Source organism: Poecilia reticulata, linkage group LG13 (genome assembly GCF_000633615.1).
Source record: "Poecilia reticulata strain Guanapo linkage group LG13, Guppy_female_1.0+MT, whole genome shotgun sequence".
NCBI classification, from domain to species: Eukaryota; Metazoa; Chordata; class Actinopteri; order Cyprinodontiformes; family Poeciliidae; genus Poecilia; species Poecilia reticulata.
Genome location: NC_024343.1, coordinates 10,018,999 through 10,031,836, shown reverse-complemented (window position 1 = coordinate 10,031,836; position 12,838 = coordinate 10,018,999). Strand labels below are relative to the sequence as shown.

Genomic DNA, 12,838 nt, shown 5'->3' with positions numbered 1-12,838 from the left:
GTTGCAGAGAGGTCTGGCCAAAGTTCAGACCCAAATCCCATTGAGAATCTCCTTTAATGTTGATATCCACAAACACTCTCCATCTAAACTGAGAGAGCTTGTTATTTGTGTGCAATATTTCCCTCTATAGTGTAGATGTGCAATGCTGGCAGAGATATAAAGCCAAGCTACAACTGTCTGATGTATATATTTATATAGTTTAACATTTTGCAAAAACGATAAGTCCTTTTCTTTTCTCTTAAGTATTAAGTACCACTGTATGTGTAATTATCCATGTTAGCTTTAGGTATTCAGAGAATAAATCTGATGGGTAATATGACACAAATTCACCTAGAAATAATAAAAATGTCATCAGGCTGTCTGGTCTGTAAAAAACAGACTTGAATGTGTCTTCTCCTTGTTTCCTGCATTTTGGTCTAGGCAGTACCGTATGTGTGAGGTTTTTGCCCTTTAGTGATTATGTCTGTGGTGTCACCAAAGCCAAAGCAATCAGGCTGACAAACACGAGGAAAAAGGGATCGCCACTCTTGCCAGGCAGAATGTTGGCACAGTTATTGGCCTCTCCCTCATCCCCTGCCCCACCCCTCCCTTGCTTCACCGCTTTGCCTCCTTCCTGCACCCCTGAAGTGAACAGATAATCCCTAAGCCCTATCCCCATTTAAAGACAGGCACATCACGCAAACCTGCCCTCCCTGCAATGCACTCTGCCACTCACACAAATGCACTCACTCAGTCGCACATGCATGCAGCTTGCTCTCATGGAAGCAAGAGGAAAATAGCTCAGTGGGGGGTTAAGCAGTGTGTCAGCCACAGCAGCAGAACACATTTCTGTCTGTTTCTTTATTGTCTTCCTTCCACAGTACTGAAACATCCCCGGTGGCAGGCATGTGACAGACTTTGACGATGAGATAAGGAGTGGAAGGGACTTTTGAGGAGGCTCATATTTAACAGGTTAGCTTTTATGACGCCATGGTCACACTCAGACACACACCGTGGAATGTGACACGTTTGTCAGAAGAGAATGTGTTGAAGAGAACTTTGAAATAGTGCACCAGATATGTGTGACCTCTGCTGAGATCTGCTGGGTTGAGATAAAACACACTTTATTTACCAAAGACTTTACTTGTTATCATTTTATTGGAGGTGGTGCAGTTTACTTATCCGTTTGTATCTCCGAAAAGATCATACCAACTTTCTGATATAGATCTGATAGTTGAGTCAGTAATGAATAAATCAATGCACCCATTGGGATCATAGTGTTCTTCTCATTTGCAGAATCTGAAAACAGCTTCCATTTCTAGTTAGTCTGAACTTTCTGATGTGTCACGGTCAAACTGTGGACACATTGCAGGAATGTAGTCCAAGTACGAGTAGAAGTTGACCTCTAGTGGCCAAAGTGTGAACCTTACAAGGTAAAAATCACTGTGACTGTGCCTCTGTCAGCCAATAAAATACTACAGGGTAAGAGCTACATGTAGAGAGTAATGGGAATGAAAAATGTAGAAGAAAAATATTGATCATAAAAATAATCAATTAAAAGGAGAGATTGTCACAAATTGTGATCATCTTGTTTCAACGCAAATACGAAGGCTGTAGAGTCATAGCAAGGCACAATAGCGGAAATCCTTTGACCACCTCCTACGTAGATGACCTCTTCATTGTGGATTGTGCCCGGCAGAAACGAATGGTTTATGCCCACGTAAAGACACATTTAAGGGAATTGAGTGTCATGTCAGATCATTCAAAACACTTTACATTGGTATGGTCTGCATGATAGATAAGTTGCAAGGTGACCACCACCAGCAGACTCAGACATCACCATCTTGAATGGGCCAGGGTCAAAGGAACCAGCAGGGCTCTTTGCTGGTTACTGTCAAAAATAGGTTGACTCTGTACAGAGAGCATGGCTGCCATTGCAATTAACCTACATTGTCTCTAGCATGTGGAGATAAATCTGGGGTTCAACTAATATTACATCACCCCATTTACAAAACTGATATTCCCACATTTTTTAACCTGTTTGCTTTTTGCGAGACTATTTGTTTGCATGTAAGAATGCTGATAACATCCTGAAAAGAGTTTATGCTAAGCATTTAGTGTTTTATGAATAAGGGTGATCTTAAATAGAAAAGTACGTATTAAATATAACCTCAAGTTTGAAGAATCCTTATTCATCAAACAAACAAGAGCGCAACAAAAACAGATAGTAAATTTTGTGGTGGTTTTCAATCTTACCTTCAGCAAACCACAGCACAAAGCACAACAATGCCTTTATCTTCCAGCAGGGGGCAGCACTCAGCAACGGCTCCTTGTTTCACAGAGGAAATGAGTCGATGTAGTTCCAGGTTTGTGCTGACGCGTCCCTCTTCCTCTCATTCACCGACGTGTCAGTCCTCTTCAGTCCGCTTCTGAGTAGCTTCCATACCGGCCTCTCTGCCAGAAAAATGCCCCCGAAAGGCAGCAACAAGCAGCAGTCCGAAGAGGACCTTCTCCTGCAGGACTTCAGCAGAAATCTGTCGGCAAAGTCAACGGCTTTGTTTTACGGGAATGCCCTCATCGTTTCAGCCATTCCTATCTGTGAGTACAAGAAGAAAAAAAAAACAGCCGCTGCTAACTGCTTCAGCTAACGCTGAAGGACTGGAAAAGTATAAACAAAAACAAAAAAATGAGGAGGGTTTAAGAAAGTAACGCCAAGTAATGGATTAATGACTTAAATAAACAGTAATGAGACAAATGGCTAAAGTTGTGCTACGTTTGATGAGAGAACATTGTGTTCACGCAGCTTGACGTTTTCCAAATATCTTACTACCACAAACCTTTTAGTATTTTTTGGGGCTGTTGTGATAAACCAGCACAAAGTTGTGCACAGTTGTGAAGTGTGATGGGAGCTGTAAAGATAACAATCAGTGCTGACTTTATGAAAGCGTAGGAAAGGGAGTCACTTTTAAAAGTCATTTGCAGTTTACCTGATGTCATGTCGGAGACCCAGCAAACCCGTGGAAGAGGGTAGTCTGCAGAACATTGTGTGGCTAAAAACTAACTAAAAATATCTTCCTGAACATATCATCACCATGGTGAAACATGGTGGCAGCATCAGGGAATCTGCTCAAATCTGACTGGATGATGGGTGGAGATAAATAAAGGCCTGAACCATCCGAAACCATAAAACGACTTGAGGCTGGGGATGAGGTTCCCCCATCCCGCAGTACAACGACCCAGAACGTACCACCAGATCTACAATTACATGGTTTAGATGAAAGCATATTCATATACTAGAATGACTCAAAAACAGGATCTGAATCCACCTGAGAATCTGTTTTAAAGCTTAAACTGAAGTTCAGATGCTCTCCATCCAGCCTGACTAGACTAGTTGTTTTAAAAATAACTGATATGTTTTTACATCTGTATTTGCAGCAGGTAGACGTACCCGAAACGACTTGGAAATAGTAATTGCAGGGTTTCCCCCAGAGTATTATAAGCCTGGAGGGTGACCAGGCTTTACTAGCATTGCTTAGTCTTTTTAAAATGTTTGCATTTTATAAGACTTTATAGTTGGTGTTAGTAACAAGCACCTTGAAGTTTAAGGTTGTGATGAAGCTTTCTCAAGATATGCTCCAATTTAAGTCTTTATCACGCAAAGGCAACAGATTTTAGTCGAGGTGTAGCACTGACACAATAAAATTGTATTTCTGATTTTTGTTTTCTTGGTATGTGTCCTCGCAGGGTTGTTCTGGAGGATCTGGCACATGGACCTGGTCCAGTCTGCGGTGCTGTACGCTGTCATGACCCTGGTCAGCACATACCTGGTCGCGTTCGCCTACAAGAACGTCAAGTTTGTTCTCAAACACAAGTAAGAGTAATGAAAAGAGCAGCTCAGTCGATCAGTGACAAAATAGGAAAATGTTGGCGGAAAGTTATATGCAAATTTGCACAATTTCTCAATTTTTGTTTGCCAAGTTAATGCTTTGAAATAGAGATTTAATGAATTTACTGTTTTCTTTGTTTTTGCTTCAGAGTGGCTCAGAAACGAGAGGACGCCGTTTCCAAAGAGGTCACCAGGAAGCTGTCTGAAGCAGACAATCGCAAGATGTCACGCAAAGAAAAGGATGAAAGGTGAGACTTTTCTCCCCTCCTTTTTTTTTTAAAGTTGATAAATTAAGCCAAACTGAACATTGTATTTGTCTTTTTGAAAAGGAAATAAACCCAAAGCCTTACTGCACTTTATCTGAACAACATTAGTGAGAAAGAGATCGACTCAGTTTTTCCTTTTCTCCAGGATCCTGTGGAAGAAGAACGAGGTGGCCGACTATGAAGCCACCACCTTCTCAATCTTTTACAACAACACCCTCTTCCTGGTGCTCGTCATTGTCGCTTCCTTCTTCTTGCTCAAGAACTTCAACCCCACTGTGTATCCTTTCAGGCAAATTACTTTTCAGTGTTGATTATATGGGAGATTTGTGGTCAGAGTTTAAATACATTGCACAGCTTCTTAGAAATTTCTTTTTGAACCACTGCCTAGATCAGGGGTGTCAAACTCCAGTCCTGAAGGGCCGCTGTCCTGCAGTTTTTAGATGTGCCACAGGTACAAAACACCTGAATCAAATGGCTTAATTACCTCCTCAGTTCTCCAGAGCCTTGCTAATGACTTAATTATTCTATTCAGGTGTGGTGCMGCAGAGGCACTTCTAAAAGTTGCAGGACACCGGCCCTCGAGGATTGGAGTTTGACACCCCTGGCCTAGATCCAAAATTTCTTTTATCCATTCTCGATATCTTCTTTAATTTGCCTTTCCCCATTTGTGGAGAGAGGGTCATTGTCGATATGAAAATTAGTTGTTGCTTTGTAGAGGTGCATTTTTTTTCTCCTTAACCTTTTGCTCCCTAGCAACTACATTCTGTCCATCAGTGCCTCTTCAGGACTCATTGCTCTTCTGTCCACCGGTTCCAAGTAAACCAAGAAGAAAATGGACAAGGAGTTGGAGGGATTATTTGATGGGTGGGACTGGGTGAGGATGGAGGATTAAGAAAAAGACACAAGATCTAATTTTTTACAGGTTAGGCATGTGGTTTTGGTGTGGATGCAGAGTTCACTTTCATGAAATCGTTTTTGTAACAAATAAAGCAACCATGCTATACTTGCTTGTATTTCATTCACAACTTTTTAAATATGTGCAATATTCAGAGCATTGATTTTAAAAAATATTTTAGAAACAGACTTCTGAACATGCTCTTAAATCTATTTCAAACGCAGGGGTCAACTCTGTTCCTCAAGGGCTGATGTCCCAACTTAATGTTTGTTTGTTTTTTCTGCTTCAAGATACCTGAATCCAAAAGTTTGGGTATCGGCAGGTAGAAGTGTCCATCAAAAACACATGGTGTATTATTAAAATAATCTGACTGAAGTTGTTTCTACAAGATTTTAAATGCTTTATTCCCATAACTGAATCAAAAGTGGATTTTTCCACATGGCTGTGTTTTACCTTATTTAGCATAAAATCAAAGACGCTGTTTTCATTGGCAATGCATGTATTTATTATCACACATTCATATAGAGTATTTACAGAGAGAGCACTCGTCAGCAAAGAGACAGTACACTGTTGCTTTGAACGGCACATGGGGGAAAACAATGGAACAATTTTGGGGGATCTCTATCATATTTTACTAAATTAGAATTGGATTACTGGATCGATTTGTTTCATGTTGGCTTTGTTTTCTTTGTTGTTGCATAGCTGCTGATGAATTAAATATATTTGCTCTTGCAGCCAGCAGCCAGTGAGTTTACCTGTTATATTGACCCAATTCAGCTCTTTTAAATGGCTTTACTGCTTTGAAATCCAGGTTGCTGGAACTAGATGTTTTTTTTTACTTTTTGGTGGATAAAAAAACATTAAAGTGTTCAAATATGTGATTCAAGGATATTTTTCCCCAAAGCCAGTTATAAAACTATTTGCACTAATTACATTGCATTTCATGTTATTCAAACTTACTTTTTTGTTTTTTTCATTCTAGTATTTTCCCTGTGCCGTGTATATTCCATTTAACTTCGCACTCGCCTTCACATCCAACAATATGGAGCTCAGGGACAAGAAACAAATCTATTTAAGCTGGAATAAAACTTCAGGCTACAATTTTCTGCTATGTTAATGGACAAAATACAAGCTAAGGTTTGCGGTTAATCTTTAGTTTCAGAGGGTTTCTGCCTTACAACTGCAGTTGTGGTTCTGAGTATTCTTTATTGAAATAACAAACCTCATTTAAGTATATAAACATTATACTAAATGCTAAGTAATTTTCCAACTCGTTTTAGATGAACACCTATGCACCACATACCAACTTTATAATGAAAGACATCCCTGAATGTATTTCTTAGGACCCAGGTGAAGGCACTCTACCAGGCAGCCGCAGCCTAACGGACTGATGAGCAAAGTGACGACTTGAACACTGACGCTAAATACAGACACTTAAAACCAGCCAGAATTTATTTCTCACTTAATTCCAGTGATGGAGACTTTTTTTGTAGTGTAGATTAAGAGATCTTGAAACTTTCTGAAGGTCTTTTTGTTGGATGTTTTCACACATTTGGTCTGACTATGAATAAATTAGTCTTATTGTGTCATTAAAAAAAATAAGGGAAATGGAAAGGTGGAGATAAAAGACGAAAACGAGCAGATTAAATGCGTCACCCTTTAGTTTAGCGGTTCTCAACGTGGGCGGTACCGCCCCCCAGGGGGGGTTCAGAGGACGGCAGGGGGCGCTGGCGGACATTTTTACAAAAGGGGGGCGCTGGGATGCCTTTAGGGGGCGTTTGGTCGAAGGTAAACTTTACACCTTAAATGCACAACGATGCCAGTTTAGACTTTGAGCAACTTGGTAAAACTGTATTGTGTAACATTAAATCATGCTTGGCTGCAGCTGTATCGATGGCAGCTCTTCTTCTTCTATTCAATGTTTGTAGCTTCTGTTAGCTTCTTGGCGCAACTCCGTTCTCCTGCTACTGGTAGCTAAAATCACGATACCCTCACTGAGTATCCCTCTGAAAAATTAACCCATTTAAATAAAGAAATCCCTCCATGGGTAATACCACGATAAAGAGCATTCATTTTATAGCGTTTTATGCCGGTGCTGTAAGTGGTCCGGTATGAAACGGGGGTGATAGAATAACACAGCACGATCTATGTTTTCGCATCCACCTTAATAATGTGTAGTTGCGCCATTGGGTTAAAAAACAAACCATGTGCACATTGCGCAAAACTCTGAAACAGGAGAAGCGGGACATAAAACGGAGCGACGAACTAGATGTGAATTATGGCATAAAAACAGAGAATCCGACGCTGAACAGTGAAAAATCAACACATGATGTGAAACACGTGACGATTAGGCGGCGCAGCAGGTGATGAGTGAAAATTACTGATGGTCAATAAACGATCAAATAAATCTAGCAACAGGAAAGAAACTAAAGTGGACATAGCAATAAACCGAGAGAGGATAATACTAATCAAATGAAACTAAATGAAAATGAATGAAGAACAAAATGCAAGAATAAACTAAGAAACTAAAGTAAATACAGAAGAATAAACTGGTATGGCAAGACCCTTTGAGCAATAATTAATACAGAGGACTGTATGGCAAGAATAAACAGACACCATTTCCAGATAAAAAGTAAAATAATATTGTTCAAGTGCCATGGGTTTGTTGAGACCACATCTAGTACTGAGAATAAATATATTTTACAGACCATAATAGTAAAGCACTGATCACTTATTTATGTTTTTAATTAGATTTGATATATTTATTTCTTCAATATTATTTTTCATGTCAGTGTTAATGTCATGAGGCTGATGACTCCATGACACTTTCAATTTGACTCATTAGGATTTGATTAAGAACCAGATTTGTTCTTTGTAATTTCTGTCCAGTAAAACTTTTAATCTATAAATCAATAGACAGGTCTATATAAAGATATAATCCATGTTTCTGTCTCATATTTGTATGGCCTTAAAAGGACCTGGAACTTTTGTTTTTCCACTGAAAGCTCTGGTTTGCACAATAAATGCCATGTAGGTGAAATTTTATGGATGATGCTCTGATGTCCCATTCTCCTGAAGGCAGCACAGAGCTGCACCACCAGAAACTCACAGAAACACTGAAGAGAAGAAGAGCTATGATTAATGTAGTTRCAGTTCTATCCATGTTTTAATGTTGCAGAGCTCAGTTGTTTTGGAAATAGATCAAAGTTTAAACTGGCATGTTGTACATCTTTTATCTGGTCATTTTGTGCAACATTTAACGACTAGAAAATGGCACAAAATAAGAATATTTTTTCCACTCTGGCTGCTGTTAGGCCTACCGATTTTAACTTGAATGTTCATTGCATTTTTCTTAGACAATCAAAACATCTACAATAGTGATGGTAATATTAATGATAAAATAATGGTCAGTGCAAAGTAGCCTGCAAATTCTTTGGTGGGGCGGTGAGGGACCTGGATAAAGGCTAGGGGGCCGACGGCCCGAAAAAGGTTGAGAAACACTGCTTTAGCTGATCGTCGACTATCTTAGAAGTATTACTGCCTTTTTAAGAATTACCTTGTTGGGGGATAAAAGAGATACTTTTTATTTGTTCAAATACTTTTTTAGTGGCATTTTTGTTGAAAAAAAAAACAAAACGGAAACCAGCAAAATGCCTGAAGGTTCAGTTTGTTCAATTTGATCAAATGTGTTGACAAAACCAGTTCTTATCTTTAACTTAGGAGTTTTTTTTGTTTTGTTTTTTTAAGTATATCAATACCTGAAAGTGGATTAGAATTCAGTTTCAGGTATTGAGAAGACAATGTGTAGAAAAGCAACTAAAGTAAGAAAAAAAAAAACTTTGTAAATGAAGGCATTCAGAAAACTGAATCAAATATTTTTCAAGACCTGTGCAAAGATTACCAGAAAGTCTGTCTCCTTGGATTAATATGTAGAGAAAAGCGGTCTGCCTCCAAACATTTAAACACAAGCCTGGTATGTTGAGAGCTTAAGTTTCATGATGACCGCTTGTGCTTTTCAAAATTTCAAAACAGCTACATTTGTCTTTCTTGTAAATTAGGGAAAAGCACAGTATCCTTTATTTAGACAGCTGACCACCAACGAGTTGGAGAGGGGCAGCACCAGGTTGATTAACGTCACGCCATCATTTTCTCTGGGATCCCATCAAAAAGACATTAAACCACAGGATCAATGTGACAAAAATTTTACAGGTTTTAAAATTTTTGAGCTTTTTGAAACCTCTCTATACTTTAAAAATGGTAACTACTACAAAGCAAATTCCCAGTTATTTTCTTCCTAAAACAGTTTTGTTTTGAAACGTTTGCGAGGTCCAGGGCTCGTAATCCTTCTGAGGCAGACGTCTCAAAGTAAGCCGTAAGACAAAAGCTGCTCCTCATTTCTCCTCAGAGCGTGGAACCGTCTGGCAAGCACAAAAACAGTTCGTTACTGAGATTTAAAAGCAGACTGTGCTGCAAGTCAATACATGGACACCAAGGACAAAGACCGTGACTCGGCTGAAACCTGGCCAATATCTCTCTGCTCATCTCAACGATGGCTTATTTTCCAGATGAAACAGAACTAAGGGAGTACAAAAAAGGGCAACTGCCACAAACTACCAAAAAGTCAGAAAATGAATGATTACGACATGAGTTTGGTGTTCATCATTAAACCTGTTACATACCCAAGTAAAAGCTGATTCAGGTCAGTTCATAGTTAACTTCACAAATGGGAAACAATCCGTACTACATTTGGATTTCCTTGAGGAGAGAAAAGTGAAGACTTTGCAGCTGTCGAATCACTCTGAGCGAGGACGATGAAATCTCTGTGATGTGCAGTGAGCAATAAAATATTTCTATTTACATCTCATTTATAGATTTCTCGTATAGTACAGGAAAGCCCTCATATGCAAGACAGGCTTCTTGTAGTTTGCCTATGTAACAAGATTAGCCTTAAACCTCTATATATACATGTAACATCCTCAAACAAGCTATTTTTTCTTCAAATGTCAAAATAGATTTTTAGATTCTATAAGCAGTTTAGAACAATTATTTCCCACACATGACAAGCTTATTCCATCATGTTGTAGTTTAGACCAGTGTTTTCCCCCTCAAATATCTTAAATAGTTTCCATTAATAAAGTCAAAGCTCTTTGAAGAAATCAGCGATGCTGCTTCAGTTCACAAGTAAATACTTTTTTTTCCATCTGTGACTTTAAGCTCAGCAATCCGCATGTTTTACTTGTCTCCATTTTGTGGAAGATGTCTGCAGTTCCTTAAAGGTTTCACACGAGGGCGCCATGCTTCACGTTTGCCCTTTTCTACTCGAGTCCAGTTCTTTTTTCCCCCCCGTTTTCTTTCTGGTACCACAATCCTCTTACTTCATCAGTCATAGAGCAGACAAGCTTGCAGCATTTCTGATCAAAAACTTATCAAAAAGAAGAAGGAGGCACACTGTAGCAGAGAAACATGCATCTGGTTGTTGCTATACTCAGGGATCTGCAGCCAGAAATATCTACTTGTTAGCCTACTGTAAATATAGGGATCGGTTGCGTTTAGAAGGCATTTTAAAGACGAGTCGAGCCGATGAGTGTCGAGGTCTTATCTATATTCATAAAGCTTGTTTTTGCAGAAAGTGTGAGGGAGTCACCTTGCTGTTGGTAAAGACTGGAAGATGTTTCATCCCAGGACTTTAGCAGGCACCTCTGACAAAGGAGGTGAGAGTTCGAAGAGCTTATGGTAATTTATTTTGCTACTCTGCTCGGCATATTAATAAAAGGTCTGAATAAGGGATTTGTTCAGCATGCATCTGAGGTCTCTACTCATTTGAGGTTTGTCTAATTTCTATACATAAGGTGCTTCTACTGGAGTACTTTGCTATGAAACAGTATGAATTTTGTGCTTAAATGAATTGTTAAAACAAGCCTTATATGTTTTCTGATGAGTTATCAAGGTGCACTTAAAAAAGGCACTTTAATTTTAAATAGCTCTACAATGCCTCTTCGTCTTCATGAACCAGCTGGAGTTAATGACGAGTCTAGTATCTCTAAAAATGAGATGTAGCAGTGAACATGTTAAAGTCTCGGCATAAATGAGTATCAGAACTTTAACCTTTTCTAACAGTGGTTCTAGTGTTTCAATAATTTAAGCATGCGATTGGATCTCAGCTACTCTGATCTCTGCATAGTTCTATTTCTGTATCTTTGCACGCTAGCCGAGTAGCAAATGCCTCTGATTGGTGGCGGAAAGTTTTGATCGACTAAGCTGCGGTTGAGGCCATGGAAAGTCTGAGCTTTACTTGGCTAAGCTGGACTGCACCTGAGATGAACGCGGTAGAGCTGATCGAACCGTAAGTCTCGACTGAAGATAGTTACAGAATGCAATGCTCGGATGTAGCAAGGTTGTCCATTTCCGGCTAGAGTGGTCTGTGGCTGGTTAGGCACATCCAAGGAGTGAGCTGTGGATCTGAACTCTGAACCAAGGAGGGTTCAAGGTGTAACTGAAGTTGGGTAGCCGTCAGTAGACCTCTTGTCGGTCCATCAGCCCCGTCTCTAAGAGCGGTAGTCCTTCTTACTGTACGGTCTGTTGCCAAGGATGTGGTCAATGTCCGACACGATGTGAGAGGTCATCTTAGGGAGGACCTGGACAAAACAGAGAGTTTTTACACGAGGATAAAGCAGGAAATAAAGTGAGACGAACAGAACCAAAGGTTATATTTTGAGTATATTGCAAAAGATGTAAAGATGAAAAAATGGCCATTTTCATCCATCTGTGTTTTTTTTTTAAAGTTTCCACATTTAAAGCCTGCCCACAGTCAAAATACTCACTATAAATAGGACTTAACCATTTATATTTATACTTTAAAAAATGGCAATCAATACATAAATAAGGAAGACAAACTCTAGAATTGTGAGAAAAATATGAACTTTTGACATTGCAGATCTGTAGGAAACGTTTTGGTTTGACGTTTTACTGAACCTGATGCACATCCTCTGAAACTAATCCTGAACATGGTTAACTAGTGATGAGACGTTCACAAACAATCTGATTCTTTTGAACGACTCTTTACCACAAACTATACGACTCAATTCTGTTAGTGAGAGCCATTCTTTGATTTCTACATCTTTTGCTTGCTGCACTGCACACAATGCAGTAACTGTTATTCTTTTTCATTTAAAATTATACTTATTTAAAAGACAAATAAATAAAGTAAAACAAATGGCTGAACATATTATGTCATGGTGGCAGATGTATAGAGACATGCAGCTCTGTACATTACACTGACACAGCAGGGAGGGTGACAGTGGTCACGGTACGCTCCCTTCTCCTTGGTTTCTTCTGTTTGTTGTTCAGTGTTCACAGTTGGTTGTTTACCATTAATGTGTTGCCTTAATTGCTACATTTAATGATTCAGAAAAAGATTTTTGTTTCTGCCAAAGCAACTCAAGTCCACATGTTTCCTCTACATTTTCCTTTTTTATTACAAATAACACTAAAATGTTACTAATGCACACAACACTTGCAGAAAAGCTACACGGGATAAGGATAAAATGGCTTGTTCTTAGCAAAATGTACTTTTAAAACATTTATCATTTGAACTGCTTTTTGAAGTGAACGAATCCTGAAGATTTCCTGGAAAGAGCCACAAAGTCCCATCCCTAATTCTAACCACCCACAGTAAAACCAGGCGCTATGGTTTTCAAAATCACAAGTGATGCATGAACGAAATAATTACCAAAAAATAATTAATTAGTAATTAATTAGAACTGAACACGGCATGGCATTATCCCCACATGTAACGGCCCAGATGCATGTGAA

The 12,838-nt window shown here is 39.1% G+C and overlaps 2 protein-coding genes across 6 annotated transcripts in view; one reads left to right on the top strand and one right to left on the bottom strand.

Annotated features, from left to right (window-relative positions):
• Positions 1-2,339: 2,339 nt before the first annotated feature.
• ssr3 (signal sequence receptor, gamma) lies at positions 2,340-5,134 on the top strand. The gene is made up of 5 exons (XM_008425319.2): positions 2,340-2,577; positions 3,724-3,850; positions 4,015-4,113; positions 4,277-4,408; positions 4,885-5,134. Exons 1-5 carry the CDS (start codon positions 2,445-2,447, stop codon positions 4,949-4,951), a joined length of 558 nt encoding a protein of 185 aa, XP_008423541.1. The 5' UTR covers positions 2,340-2,444; the 3' UTR covers positions 4,952-5,134.
• A 4,528-nt stretch (positions 5,135-9,662) lies between these two features.
• kcnab1a (potassium voltage-gated channel subfamily A regulatory beta subunit 1a) overlaps positions 9,663-12,838 on the bottom strand; it is a 97,335-nt gene continuing 94,159 nt past the window's right edge. For all 5 annotated transcript variants that reach the window (XM_008425314.2, XM_008425315.2, XM_008425316.2 and 2 more), the window contains one exon: positions 9,663-11,661. In XM_008425314.2, coding sequence (XP_008423536.1) covers positions 11,572-11,661 — 90 coding nt within the window. In that variant the 3' untranslated portion in view covers positions 9,663-11,571. The remainder of the gene's footprint in view (positions 11,662-12,838) is intronic.